This window comes from Penicillium verrucosum (assembly GCF_028828655.1).
Source record: "Penicillium verrucosum strain IBT 35672 chromosome Unknown utg000001l_segment0_segment0, whole genome shotgun sequence".
In the NCBI taxonomy this organism is placed as follows: domain Eukaryota; kingdom Fungi; phylum Ascomycota; class Eurotiomycetes; order Eurotiales; family Aspergillaceae; genus Penicillium; species Penicillium verrucosum.
The window spans coordinates 14,898,227-14,912,275 of NW_026643210.1; the positions used below are offsets into that span (position 1 = coordinate 14,898,227).

General features: G+C 49.4%; 7 protein-coding genes across 7 annotated transcripts; 4 read left to right on the forward strand and 3 right to left on the reverse strand.

The window, feature by feature from the left end:
* Positions 1-155: 155 nt before the first annotated feature.
* N7516_005499 (uncharacterized protein) lies at positions 156-1,674 on the forward strand (the record flags this gene model as incomplete). The annotated part of the gene is made up of 2 exons (XM_057218219.1): positions 156-280; positions 444-1,674. The coding sequence occupies 2 exons, from the start codon at positions 156-158 to the stop codon at positions 1,672-1,674; spliced, it is 1,356 nt and encodes a 451-aa protein (XP_057080102.1).
* Positions 1,675-2,200: 526 nt separating this feature from the next.
* Positions 2,201-2,664, forward strand: N7516_005500 (uncharacterized protein; the record flags this gene model as incomplete). The annotated part of the gene is given in 2 exon segments (XM_057218220.1): positions 2,201-2,349; positions 2,364-2,664. The coding sequence occupies 2 exon segments, from the start codon at positions 2,201-2,203 to the stop codon at positions 2,662-2,664; spliced, it is 450 nt and encodes a 149-aa protein (XP_057080103.1).
* A 177-nt stretch (positions 2,665-2,841) lies between these two features.
* N7516_005501 (uncharacterized protein) lies at positions 2,842-4,731 on the forward strand (the record flags this gene model as incomplete). Its single annotated transcript, XM_057218221.1, has 4 exons — positions 2,842-3,085; positions 3,146-3,623; positions 3,676-3,759; positions 3,819-4,731. The coding sequence occupies 4 exons, from the start codon at positions 2,842-2,844 to the stop codon at positions 4,729-4,731; spliced, it is 1,719 nt and encodes a 572-aa protein (XP_057080104.1).
* A 392-nt stretch (positions 4,732-5,123) lies between these two features.
* N7516_005502 (thioredoxin family protein) lies at positions 5,124-5,497 on the reverse strand (the record flags this gene model as incomplete). The annotated part of the gene is made up of 2 exons (XM_057218222.1): positions 5,124-5,421; positions 5,475-5,497. The coding sequence occupies 2 exons, from the start codon at positions 5,495-5,497 to the stop codon at positions 5,124-5,126; spliced, it is 321 nt and encodes a 106-aa protein (XP_057080105.1).
* A 594-nt stretch (positions 5,498-6,091) lies between these two features.
* Positions 6,092-6,785, forward strand: N7516_005503 (RNA recognition motif domain-containing protein; the record flags this gene model as incomplete). The annotated part of the gene is made up of 4 exons (XM_057218223.1): positions 6,092-6,111; positions 6,162-6,234; positions 6,301-6,407; positions 6,572-6,785. The coding sequence occupies 4 exons, from the start codon at positions 6,092-6,094 to the stop codon at positions 6,783-6,785; spliced, it is 414 nt and encodes a 137-aa protein (XP_057080106.1).
* A 752-nt stretch (positions 6,786-7,537) lies between these two features.
* Positions 7,538-9,958, reverse strand: N7516_005504 (uncharacterized protein; the record flags this gene model as incomplete). The annotated part of the gene is made up of 1 exon (XM_057218224.1): positions 7,538-9,958. The coding sequence occupies one exon, from the start codon at positions 9,956-9,958 to the stop codon at positions 7,538-7,540; it is 2,421 nt and encodes an 806-aa protein (XP_057080107.1).
* Positions 9,959-10,559: 601 nt separating this feature from the next.
* N7516_005505 (uncharacterized protein) lies at positions 10,560-13,869 on the reverse strand (the record flags this gene model as incomplete). Its single annotated transcript, XM_057218225.1, has 3 exons — positions 10,560-11,272; positions 11,334-13,678; positions 13,754-13,869. 3 exons carry the CDS (start codon positions 13,867-13,869, stop codon positions 10,560-10,562), a joined length of 3,174 nt encoding a protein of 1,057 aa, XP_057080108.1.
* Between the last annotated feature and the right edge of the window lie 180 nt (positions 13,870-14,049).

Consider the following 14,049-nt stretch of genomic DNA (forward strand, 5'->3'; position numbering starts at 1 on the left):
GGCCCCGTCGCCCTGGGTCTAGTAACAATGAGTCAAGCCATGCCAGCTCGGAACATAAACTTTGTGCCGCCTCTGCCAGTAGTTTTGATTCATCTATTTCTGATCTCTCTTTTGCTTCTGCCTTCTCTCATCGATCCTCTCTTTCCTTTGGGTCAATGGATCGGAAAGAACGTCGCCGCCGCCGCAAGGCCTCAGTACCTGCCAACACCCTTGCCCATTCAAAGGCCAAATCTGCTCGTCCTTTCCAATGTACCTTCTGTACCGACTCCTTCCCTGCTAAGTATGACTGGCAGCGACATGAGAAGTCCATGCATCTAATCTTGGACAAATGGACCTGCTCCCCCCTACGGCGGTACAATTGAACAGAATGGTATACCTCTTTGTATCTTCTGCTTGGCAGCTAATCCAGACGACGAACACCTAGAAACTCACAACTTCATTAGTTGCCAAGAGAAGACAGTGCAAGAGAGAACATTTTACCGGAAGGATCATCTCAACCAACACCTCCGCTTGATGCACAATGTCAAGTTCCAGCCCTGCATGGAGAAATGGCAAAGCAGCATCACAGATATCAAATCCCGATGTGGTTTCTGTGGCTCCATCTTCCAGACATGGAAAGATCGAGTGGACCATTTGGCCGGTCATTTCAAAAATGGAGCCACCATGGCTCAATGGCAAGGGGACTGGGGCTTTGACCCGCAGATTCAAGCCCGTGTCGAGAACGCCATTCCGCCGTACATGATTGACTATGAATGGCGGTCCCCAGATCCATGGGCCACTGAGCAAATTAAGGGAGATGGCACCACACTTGGACTTCCTGTTCCTACGGATATCAATTGCTACCATCGCCTTTCTCGTGAACTCACTACCTACATCCACAGCCAGAAGGCACAAGGAGTTATTCCATCAGATCAGATGATACAAGCAGAAGCTCGCCGTGTGATCTATGGGTGTGACGATCCTTGGAACCAGACCTGCGCAGATAATATTGTCTGGCTGGGTGTCCTTAAGCGTGATTGTGGATTACAAACTCAAGTGAACAACGACAGCATCCAATTTGCCGACCTGGGCATGCAGCCCCCATTCGCTACCGATGGCGGTCTCCGGGCTGCACCCCGGGAGATCAATGTGCTAGCGCGAGCAGTATGCCAAGGGGCCCCCATCCACAGCCCCGCCATCTCTAGCCCTAGTATGCGCAGCCACGGCTTTCCTAGCACCGGCTTTTCCTCGGCTGGGCCTAGCCGACCGGGGAGTTTATCAGGCAGTTACGCTGGTAGTGCAGGGATGATGTCAGCTGGTCCTGATCCGTCCTTTTCGACGGATTGGACTAGTAGTCTTCCGACCACTGCATCTGTGCCTGGAGAAGGCACAGCTGACCCTCTGGTACAAATGGGATTTGATCCAGAATTCCTACAACGACTGAATGACAGCTACGGTGAAATCAACCCGGATGATTTGGAAGGTTTGCATCTAGATGGCGCCGACGGTCAAAAAGGCTCCGAGCAAGGATGGCCAAACAGAAGCTTGCTTGGTCAGCCCATCCCTCCGTCTCGCATGGGTGAGGTGTCTGCTTCAGATTCGGTTGCTGTTTTCAATTCCGAAGTGGGCCACCCTCCTGCGTCGAATGCCACCCATGATGATATGCCAGGGTATTTTGGCAATGGCAACTTTTAATGTCTTTAAATGTGATTTACTTGTTCGATGGAGAACCATACATGGCAAGAAAAGTTAGCTTTATAAATTGGTGCAATATTTCTTGTTTCATAGCATATAACTTGCATGTTAATCACGTTTTTTTAAAAAATACCACAAATCAATTAATATTTTCTTTCCACTTTTCTTCTCTTGTTTGAGATCTTACTCCCACCAAGCAGCTTCCACACGTCACTCTTGTGGCGGGTGGTTCAATTTGGAACCCAACTCCATCCAGCTCCATTTTATACTCTCCCTCACCTAAGGCTTTTGTTTCATCCTGAAAGAATTGCGTACCTTGATTCAGTTATCAGCACGTGGCTCTGTGTTAAATCCAGGATTGAAGTTTCCACCGACCCTTTTTCGATGAAACCTGATTTGTGACTGGTTGACTCACAGTCCGATGACGAGTGAGACCGACAGTTCTTTGATCAGACCAGTGATATTCATTTCCACCTGTGTGACATGTAGAGTACCGAGACTCTGAACTCAGAACGCTCCCATAGCCATGGAAACTTTGCGCCCAGCATGCACCATTGGCCCCGGGTACACCACCTCAGCAACGTGCCGAAGCTCAAAGGATTTCCCTGTCTTGGGCTTGCGCACTCAGGGCCCTATTCTTACACATAACCAGGTGCCAGCAGCTTCCTCGGGGAGGTTATCCCTAACAGCACCGCCAAGCTACTTTTCCGGACTACCATCTCCGAGATGGGAATGGACATCTTGAACTTTGAGTCCTTTGGTCGTGCGGAGTCGGTCTGCTGTTCCCGATCACGTCCCTTGCTTCGAATGGAAGAATACGAGCTTAGCTGCGAACTTGGTCTCAATACACAAGATCAATATACTGATGCTCGCATGAATTTTCCCTCGTGGCTTTTCACCGAAGGATTGGATTGGATCCCGCGAAAGTATAGACAGATGATTCCTTTTGCTTCCCATCTATACGAGCTCGCAGGCAAGAGGCTCCCATGAAAATCATGCATCTTATGTGATCGACCCGCATGGAAACTCCGAGATGCATGTTCTCATGCAATGTTCTATCTCCCCCTAGGCCCACATAAAAGCGTGGGAATCCCGTCAAAAGTATATGATATCAAGAGCATGCCATCTGATTTGATACAGATTGCCAGTCTAGTGTCATCTTTAGATATGAAGTTCACCCTAGGAAGCCTGTCCCTCTGGCTTCTATGCCTCGTCCAATGGACATCTGCGGCTACAGTGTTCTTTCCAGTCACCTTGACATGGGGGAACCTAACTGTCGCAGGAGTATCTAGGCCAGTGATTTCGACGAATGGCCAGTTTCCTGGTCCCCCGCTGCGGATCAACCAAGGTGACAGTGTTGAGTTCCTCGTTGATAACCGGTGTCCGTTCAATACCACTATCCACTTCCATGGTATGTTTTTTGATAACTTGATCTGCTTTGGGATAAACATACTAACTTAATATCTTACAGGAATTGAACAGCTGGGAACTCCTTGGTCTGATGGAGTCCCGGGTGTCTCGCAGAGATCCATCAGACCAAACACTTCATTCCTGTATAGATGGACAGCAACCGAGTACGGGGCATACTGGTATCATGCGCATCACCGTGGCTCTCTCGAGGATGGTCTTTACGGACCAATCTATATCACTCCTGCCCCCTCGGTGGAAAAGCCTTTCAGTCTTATCACAACCAATCCTGCTCAGTTGCAGGCTATGATCAACGCAGAGAGCGTGACCTCACCCGTCTTGCTTTCGGAGTGGCGTGTCCTCACATCGGAAGAGATCTGGGCTGCCCAGTTGGCCTCTGGTACAGACTCATTCTGTGCCAATGCTTTGCTTATCAACGGCAAAGGGTCCATCACCTGTCTGCCGCGTGCTGAGATTGATGCCCTGACAACAGACGTTCAGAAAACGAGCCTGGGTGATGATCTAAGATTAACAGATATGGCGTGAGTAGATTGACCCGTCATGGTCCAATCAATAAACTAACTTCATCACTAGATGCTTCCCTCCCAACATCACTGAAACAGTATTCAATTTCGCGCACAACTACGCTGCCATCCCCCAACCATGTTCGAAGGTTGCGTACCATCTCAAGGTCCCCAAGAAATATTCACTGTCAACGCCGCCAATCAATATATCAGCTGGGATCTCACCAGCACGGCCGGTTTACTAGAACTCACCTTCTCAATCGACGAACATGACATGTGGGTCTACGCCATCGACGGACGATACATCGAGCCCCAAAGAGTCAACGCAGTCACCATCCCGAACTCAAATCGCTACTCAGTGTTAATCCCCCTCACCCAACCAGCAGGCGACTACACCGTACGCATGGTCAGCGCCAGCATAAACCAGATCCTCAACACGACCGCCATAATGCGATACCAAGGCCTACCCCAGAGAACCCGACCATCCAACCCGTGGATCCAAATCAACAACGCAGCCGTCTCAGAAAACACCGTCTTCCTCAACGAGTCCAGTGTCATCCCATTCCCGGCACTGACCCCTTCAAACGATATAGCACAAACCTTCTTCCTGCACATCAACCAAGTTGGAACCGCCTACCGCTGGAGACTCGGTAACACCAGCTTCGGCCTCGAGTTCGAGGAAGCACAGCCCCTGCTCTTCAACCAGAACTCCATTCCCAGTGACTTGGTCATCAGAACGAAGAATAATACCTGGATCGACTTTATTCTCCTATCGGATACTATCTTGCAACCCCCGCATCCGATCCACAAGCACTCAAATAAACATTTCCTCATCGGTCAGGGTAATGGTACTTTCAATTGGAATTCGGTGGCGGAAGCCGTACAGGCTGTTCCTGGAAACTTTAATCTGCAGACGCCGCAGTACCGTGATACCTTCCATACGCTTCCGGCTATCACTGGTCTGACTTGGACGGCTATTCGATATCATGTTGTTAATCCCGGGGCGTTCTTGATGCATTGTCATATTCAGGTTCATCAGAGTGGTGGGATGGTTTTGGCGATGTTGGATGGGGTTGATGTTTGGCCTACTGTGCCTCCGGCGTATGCGATTGCTGCTGGGTTTTAGTGGATTTTGTACGCGATGCGAAAAGGGGGGTATATAGTGTGGACTTCTGAGGACATTTCGGTTTGTTGTTTGCTTTGGTATTTTAGTATAGGTAGAACAATGTATTGGGAGAGTGTACACGGGGATAAAGAGAATGCCTTATGTTTTAGCAATAGAATGTGCACTGATGAAATGAAATGATGGTTTAGAATATGAGTCCTGTCAAGTAGCTTTGATAAAAAAACAGTCTCTCGATTAAAAAGTAGGATCACATACACAAATGTCTGATCGATGATATATCCGTATCACAAAGTGACCGGTGTATCAAATGGCTGAACGCATATATTCCACGAGTGCAAGCACCTCGGTATATAGAACAAGGAAAAACAAAAGAACAAGTCGGCCATGCCCTCTCAGAGAAGATGGGTTTTGATTCCCTCCTCAATGAGGGTTAAGTGGGCACCAACAACCTCAGTGATCTTTTCTCCACCTTTGAATAACATGAATGTAGGCTTCGCCCGCACACCTAGCTCCTGTCCAACATCTTCGACCTTATCGACATCCACCTGGTAGAATTTGACCTGGGGGTAGACCTTGGTCAATTCTTCAATCTTGGGTGCAATGACTTTGCAGTGTGAGCACCATTCGGCGTAGCAGTTGAGGAGAACGGGGTCTCCCGAGACGAGGATCTTCTGTAGGAAGTCGACTTTGCTGTGGTGGGTGTTAGTTGTGGGTGTTTGTGTAAGGAAGGACAGGAGGCTTACGTGGTGATTTCGGTGACAGACATATTGATGATTGACTTGGAGGTATGGTTTGTAGAAGTTGGTTGTTTTTGAGTTGAGGTGGAAGGGAAAGGAGATGTTATATACACCAGGTCCACGGGGTGGGGTGATCCAGATCAGATACCTACAACATAATGTGTAACTAGTTATGTAGTAGGTCTAAATTTAGTATTCCACGATCATACTATTTCCTATTTGATATATTCTATATTGATCAATATATGCTTATCGTCCATGAATACTTAATATCATGCCATAATGTTGTCTGAGGATCTTGCGTCTATAGCGTGGGGAGATGGGGTCCACTATATGACCAGTTAACTATATTTGTAAATTACCTAAACAAGTATATATACAAAACTCATCTCTTAACACAAACCCATTCCTTCAAAACCAAAACAAAAATGAAATTCACAAAATCCACAAAATAAAAAGAAAATACAAAAAATAAATAATGAGCCTGAAAAACGAGGAATCCGAAAAATCTGTGGGGTGATGTTGTTCCGTCCCGGGTTGTATTTAAGATCAGGCTCGGTGTGCCCCTCTTCACATTCCCCTTCCCCCTCTCTATCTCCCTCTTTTCACCCATTTCCATCAAAATGTCCAAGCTTTTCATTGGGTAAGACCCAGAAATCAGAATATCTAATGCGCCCGCTGATAATTTTCTAGCGGTCTTTCCTGGAACACAGACGACAACAGTCTGCGCCAGCGCTTCGAGGAATTCGGCGTTGTCGAGGATGCCGTGAGTCGTTCTGACTTCCAAAACTGATTCCCACAACATTCTAATACTGCTATTTTCTTCCACTAGACCGTCGTCAAGGACCGTGATACTGGCCGCAGCCGCGGTTTCGGTTTCGTCCGCTTCTCTACCGATGACGAGGCTACTGCCGCTATGAACGCCATGAACAACCAGGAGTAAGCAATGCTGACTCCTTCAATCTCTTACCTCTACTTGAAAGTGCCTAGTACAACTCGTGCTGGAATGAGTCGCGCATGATCCGCGTCGTTCTATTCCAGCGCGATACGAACGGTCTCTCTTCCCCATTGAAAATGTATGCTGACAACTATCTTTTTTCCAGGTTCGACGGTCGCCAGATCCGCGTTGACAAGGCTACTGAGCGCGCTGCCGGTGGCGGTGGTGGTCGCGGCGGCTTCGGCGGCGGCGGTTACCGTGGTGGCGGCAACGGTGGCTACGGTGGCGGCCAAGGTGGCTACGGTGGTGGCCAGGGCGGCTACGGTGGTGGTCAAGGCTACGGTGGCCAGCAGGGTGGCGGTTACGGCGGCGGTTACTAGATGTTCCTGTCACGAAGCTAACGAAGGTCTGGACGTGATTAGCACTTTTTTAACGAAGGTTGTGACTTATGCTGGGTTGACGGATACATTTGCTGGGCCAGTGACATTTGAACCTGCCCAATACAAAATCGAACTCGTTCAACTAACCTTACCTTTAATCGATAATCAATAATATCGAGCCTTGAAATCAGTCTTCCTTTTTGGTTCCTGGTCTACAATGTGCGCGATATAACAACGTAGTCTCTCATTCTCATTGTCATTTGAGTTACCCCGCATTGTCTTGGGCACAGATCACCTTCAAGGCTTGATAGATGTAGGCACAGACTATAGTTATATGTAAGAGCCACATTGTATCTACACTTAAGTACTGTTCATGCATAGTCTAACGCATCTGGTATCCAATATCTGTCCAATATCTAATCGATTGGAGAAGGTCGATCACTAAGCGAGCGGGAGGACCTGGGGGCAAAGTGGAGATATCAAAGTCTAGGGTCTTGGCATTGTTTCAGATCAGGTACATATTGCATTGCACATACAACATACAACAGTTTATGGAATTGAAAAAGCAGACGAGGCTCGCTAATATAAACATCATCATAAAACTCAACTAACGAGGGCCTATGGCTAAATGAGCAAAAGACGCCAAAATGGGCCGGAATATTGTAAAAATCGTAAAAAATCCCAAACATTTCGCCTGATATCGTTCCAGTCATCGTCGTAAGGTGGGGAAAGTAATGTCTACTTTCCCAAGATCAATCTGTTTGTTCGTGTTCTTCACTTCGGTCTTCTTTTTCGGCTTGAGTATCAGGCGATGCAGTCTCCGTAGCCACATCTAACAGAGAAGGAGACTCGATAGAGTTTGCGGAAGGAGAAGACTCTGCAGGCATAGTGAAAGATTCAACAGTGTCATCCAAAAGAATTTCTCCTTCGCTATCAAGTTGGGGTTGCTCGTTGTCTGCAGACGTGTCTGGGGAAGAAGGGGACTCTTCAGACGCAGCAGGCAAGTCCACAGTCTCATCTAAATAGTCCTGTGCGTTGTCCTCAGATTGAGGTAGGGTGGTCTCGGCAGGCACATCTGACAAAGTAGACGTCTCGACAGAATAAATAGCAGAATGAGAGGACTCTGAATACACAACAGGAGAGTCCACGGTGTTATCCAAAGCAGTATCCGTGTTGTCCTCAAGCTGAGACTGGGTAGTCTCCATAGGCCCCGCGGGCTCCAAAGGCAGAACGGGAGACTGAATGGGGGCAGGAGCTAAAGAGGAATCTGCTGTCTCTTCGAGTTGAGGCTGGGAGTTCTCCGGCAGCTGTGGTGATGCCGGGGTCTCTGTAGGCTCCACGGGGTATGTAGGCTCAGCATGGGAATCAGGAGAGTCAACACTTGGAGAAGCAGAATCCACCATCTCAGATATTGGAGTCACTTCACTCTCACTTGCAGCCACAAATTCAGAATTCGGCAAAGAGCCAACTGAGCTCACTATCAGTGGATCGCTCGCAAGAGAGGCAGAAGGAGACAAAGATGGAGACACGCTGAAATTCGGCATATCCGGGGACTGCTGCGAAAAAGAACCCAGGTCGGAGTATGTTTGGATTTGCTGGCGAGAACCGATAGCAAGGAAAGCCACAAGGACACTGAGAAGAAGTAGGGCGATATTTCGCCTATCGGCCGCCAGAACACGGAAATAATTGACGAAGAGAGTCGAAAGAGCAACCTCATGTTCCTTCTTCCGATGTATAAACTCCGGCGCGTGGTCGACCCGAGCTGCAGTTGCAGCTTCGGGGAAAGCCCGCCTAAACATCATCTCATCAGACTGGGAAGACCCCACATCACTGATCATCCGAGCATGGTTCTGTCTAGGCGACTGCAGAATCTCCGGTGGGACCTGCTGCCCACCATCAACCAACGGCGACATCTGCATTTGCATCTGCATCGGCGGAATCTGACTCTGAGCATGCTCGACAACCGCCATCTGCTCCTCTGCAAGCCTCCTTTCCAGACTACGGCGCACATCGGAAGGCAACCAAAGCCCAACCTCGACATCAACCTTCTCCATATCACGCCACGCAGCAGCCCAAGCTCCAGCGCGCATCAGCCCGTTCGCGGCAAATACCCGGATCTCCCATTTGCGGTTACTATCTCCGTGTCGCACATGGGTTCCACAATCGGGACACTCATCACCTTGTTCGCCGTCCGTCTCGCTCTCTCCGATATCCGAGAAATCTCCTTCGGAGCCAGAGCCAGAGCTATGGTCCTCACGGCCCACGAAGTGGCCATTCTGCAGGCGTGGCCGTTGCAGCTCAAGACTCTCCAACAACCGCTCCTCTAGGATATCGTACAGATCCTCCGGGTGTGAGATCAACACCCCGCGATCGCGCAGCACGCCCGATCCAACCCGGTCCTGCAATCGCCGCCAGCGCTTCCAGTATTCCGCCGGTAGTTCGTCTTCCAGGATATCCTGGTTTCTGGGGTCGGATGCTCCAGGTACCGGGATAGACGGCGGGAGCAGGGTGCAATGCAGCAGCACGAGAGGAGCCTCCTTCCTGGGCTTGGGCTGTTTCGATGCATTGGGTGAGTAATACGGCGATCGCTTCAGTGGTGAAGGACCAGGTGATCGTGATCGGAGGCCTTGTCGTCGGCGCGGGGGAGTGAGATACTCGTCGTCATCGGCTTCATCTTCTGTGTGCATCTGCATGGCCCTGACGGAACTGGGTTTCCGGAAGGCAGCTTCGCGCTGACGGATCGTGCGAATGTTGGCGGGGATATCGTTGAAATCGCCGAAGCTAGCTTCGGACTCTTCTATTCTGTATCCGGCTATCTTTTCGTGGATGTCCATGTCTGGCATTTGTTTCATTCTGTCGACCGGGTGGACGAGAACAGATGCTGGGATTGAGGATAGGGATGAGCGACTCGATGCTCTGGATTTCAGTTGGTCTAGTTCATCGTCCATTTCACGGCCGAAGACGTCGCTTGTTGAATGGCGGTTGGACGAAGAGGAAGAGTTATATTCATATTCTTGGGTGGAGGACATTTGGGCATTATCGGCGGAATAGGACTCGTTACTGGACTCGAGGGAGGATACGAGGAAGCCTTTGCCCTGAGGGGCGAATGGTTGTGGGCTTAGGATCTCTGTGCAATCGACGTCTTGTTGACTGTCGTCATTTAACTGTGCCATGGGATTCTCATGCAATGGATAGTGGGAGGTTGCGTTCTGAGACTTCTGAGTGTATTCTGTAAGAATACAAAGGGCTAGTGACTTGGTAAAACCAAATTCCACATACCTCGTCTCGTTCCTTTGTGTCAACGTGGAATCCAAGACAACTCAACGTGTGTTGACAAGTGGCTCACCGCCCCCGTTGTTCCGGGCAACCAACTGACATTGTCGATCATCAAGCCACACTAGTTAGTTAACTAGTTAGTTATATACTCGAGTACATCGTATGAGATATTGGACATGGAACTCATCATGGAGTTTACATATTCTGGTGGTATCTCAGAGAACTCAATAAATCAATACTAAAACGGAAAGTTTTATTGAAGTCTATCAAAAAATGGCTGCACTTAAACTCCAAATCAAACATACCGGTTTGAATACACAACCAAAAGCAGGCGATCTAGTTTCTGGCAAAAGATACCATCTAACCTAGCGCCAGAAAAGCACACCTCGGTCCAAAATATACAAACGAAAACAAAATCCAGTCGCTAGAACACAGGCAAATGTAAGCGGCCCAAAAGATATAAATATATGTACGATAAGAAGAATGGAACATCGAACATTATGGAGGCTGTGACACATCGTCAGGGCTCATAAGCGGATAATTTTGATGGTCTCCGAAGAAACTCAGGACATCTTGAGGGAGGTATTCCAGCCACGGAAGTATCTCGCCGTTAACGAACGGGAAAGAGTCTTGATGGTGGATGGAGTTCATATCAACCTCATGACTCCCGATCATCATCCCACTGGCATCATCCATGGTCGGTTGGAGATCGGCACCTGGGTCAACAGACCCCATTTGGTTTCTGTTTTGGTTCTCGGCTGTCGTTTGAGGTATCGAGTAATTATAGGCGGAAGGCTGGGTATCCATATGTGAAGTTGGTAGCCCAGAGGGTAACATCTCAGGGAAGGTAGATTGTGCTGTCTGTACTGGTCGTGTTGTTCGCGTGTTTGATTCGGGATACGTTGAATGCATACCCATGTAATAAGAGGGGTCAGTGCTAATTGTTCTTGGTTGGACATCGGGGTATTTAGCGTTTGCTGTGGTGAGTGAAGGTGTCATTTCTTCATGGGCCCTAGTTGGTGCAATGGAGTGTGGATATGTAGAGCTTGGCCCTTCGGTATTTGCTGGTACGACTGGGTAGCTGTGGCTGTACTGCGACGAGTATGTTGGTCTATTGGGCGGAGACTCAGCCTCAGTGGTGGACATCTGGTAGAGTAGACTCAAGTTGGGCTGTGAAGAGTTTGTTGCTCCTGTGAGTGCCCATCCGATAGCTGTTGAGGTGCGAATATGTTAGTGCTATGTTTATCATGGATATTAACGGGCCCAACAAACCTTGACTTGGATCAATGTGTGGTGACCATTTCCCATCAGATGAGATATCCGCGGCCCCAGCTGCTCTTTCTGTATCAAAACCAGACTCCGCCCGTGCTTTTCCCGCACGCCAGGCTCCTGGCCCAAGAGGTTGCCCTGGAACAGTACCGGTATTTTCCATGTCCTCTACAGCGTAAAGGAGGGGATCGACAATCCCCTTGGCCTTCTGATCCAGCACTGTCAAAATATACCCAGTGCCTTCCCAGTACGTATAGAGGGCTTTCAAGGCCTTGTAACACCGCTGGTAATTCTCTTTGGCTGCAGAGGCAAGCAGAATATGCTTCGCCGTGGACTTCCGTTTTGTTCCATTTGAGGTCTCCATAGGGGGCATCACGAACCCACTGGATTGATTCGCCAACAATGGCTGTGGGTTTGACCCAGCTGCCGAGGATGGAGACGCGTAGTAAGCACTTTCCATGAGGAATGCGCACGCCGCTATGTACATCGGCTGGCTCGTAAAAGGATTTCCAATGAAGCTTTTACCATCGACAAGCTCCGAGAAGGATAGTATATCCGCAATGGTTTTGGCAGACGACATCGACAGCACACGACTATTCGGATAGAGATGTTGGATTGATCCACCAAATGAGTTCAACAACGTCGGTTGGTGAAGGAGAACGATGAGAGTATGAAACCAAAAATGGAGAAGAATGAAATTGGTTCCCTCCTTGGCTTTGACATAGGCTTGAAAATTGGCTGCGTTGAAATGAAGTCTTGGGGACAAACGTTGATAGATACCGGTCAGATCGCTTTCCATCCCAGCTAGCATCTTCAACGTGTCAGGTGTAACAAGCTTGACATCCTGAATGCCATTAATAAGGTCGGTCACACGGCCGTACAGATGAATGATCCGAATAAGCGGTGGGAACGGCGCGGGCCACCCATTTGGTAGCTGGGATTCAGACTGAAGAGGAAAGCAGAGTTCAATATCCTCATCGCGTAGTGTCACTGGTCTCCCGGTACCCGAAGAGATGACTCGGTCTAGAAAAAAGATGCTCCAGAATGAGTCGACCCGTTCGCGCTCCCGAGCACGTTCCTCAACCAAAAGCTGTGGCATAGTATTGGGTGTCAGATGCACATCGAGATCATCATACTGTTCCTCTCTTAGTTTCCCAGCATGACCTGTCATCACTTCACTCGGCATGACACCAGTCTTGCCATAATTATGTTTGAGCCCTTGCAACTTCTGCAGTCCAAGGTCCTGCGCCATGCGAATGGATATTCCAAGGTACATCCAAAGTCCACTGTCATGATTCGATCCAAATTGTTCATAAGCGAGTAATAAGCAGGCTTGGACGGCAGAAAGAGTCGGGCATGGCAGTGAATCCACGAGAGCACTCATCGCCCGATGGCCGAAAGGCAGACCACGATCCCACTTTTTCTCATCGAGTGGCGGCTGCAAGCGATCGATGGGAGGAGCCTGTGGAGGGCCAAGTGACGGATGTATTGAGAATCTTGCAGCCAGCGAACACACTGCATCTACCAACATAGTGTCAACTCTTTTCTCTTTCAGGTCCTGGAGAAATCTCTCTCGTTGTATGAAAGGGAAGCTGCAGCCCAGGTGGGCGAAGAAGAGTTCGCACAAATGGGATACAAGATTCGAAACTGGAAGCGCATCATCTCGGTCATAAAATGGGATATTCGCATCGCCACTGTCCCGACTATCCGTGGTAGTGTCCTGGGGTCTTGTGGGTATATCGGACGGTTTGGGGCTCCGAATAGGCGAGGGAGAGTCTGAGGACGCGGACGGGTTACTCTTGCGAGAACCTCGAACTTGCACGACCATTTGTTTAAATCCCGGTACAATCGCGGTAGGGCCGAAGTATCGAAAATACGGGACATGCGTGCGACTCCCTGAGCTCACAGAGGTACGACCACTCGCTGGACTATCCCCAACAGCTTGTGTATCCAATTCCTTGTTCGCGAATGAAGGAGTATCCCCAAAAGAAGAGATATCCTTTGATCCGGACGCTTTCGTTTTGCTTGACTTGTCTGCGGCGGCCTTGGGTATTGCCGTGGGCACTGGTTCGGGGGAGCTGCTTTCGATTGCCCGGGAAGCGTTCTGGTCTGTCAATTCGTTTGGAGCCGAAAGGCGCGGCGGCGCTCGAGATGCGGAGTCTGACTGCGTTCGCAGGTGCGCGGTCGATTCGGTGTATCCGAGGCAGACATGCTTGTAGTCGGAACAAGTCTTACACACTTCCCTCATATGCCCCGTCAGAAAGGTATCCACAAGCGAGAGATTCTGCGCATTCCTACCTGGTTGTTCACCGGAACATCGAATCTTGCGTCGGCGACATGTTAAACAACTATATCAGACCAAAAGTGACGTCAGCGTCTTGACCGACAAAATTATATTCAATGGGGTCCCCAGGTCCACATACGCGGCATTAACGCGGCGCCGCTTGGTTTGCGGCTGCCCGTCGGTTGCGACAAAGCGGATTTGTCTAGGAGCAGAAGGATTGCCGCCATTCTTCTTCTTGGGAGAAGGGGGGCTCATAGCGAGCCAATTATTATCCGTTACCTCGACCCATTGGGCACCTGCACACTTCCAGCTTCAGCGAGTCGGTGGGTTCTCGACGCGGATCTCGAATTTTAAGGTTCAGGGAGGAGGGGGAGGATCGGAGAAATGAAGTAGGGAAGACGCGCGATAGCGAAAACTTCATTAGGAGGGCGATAA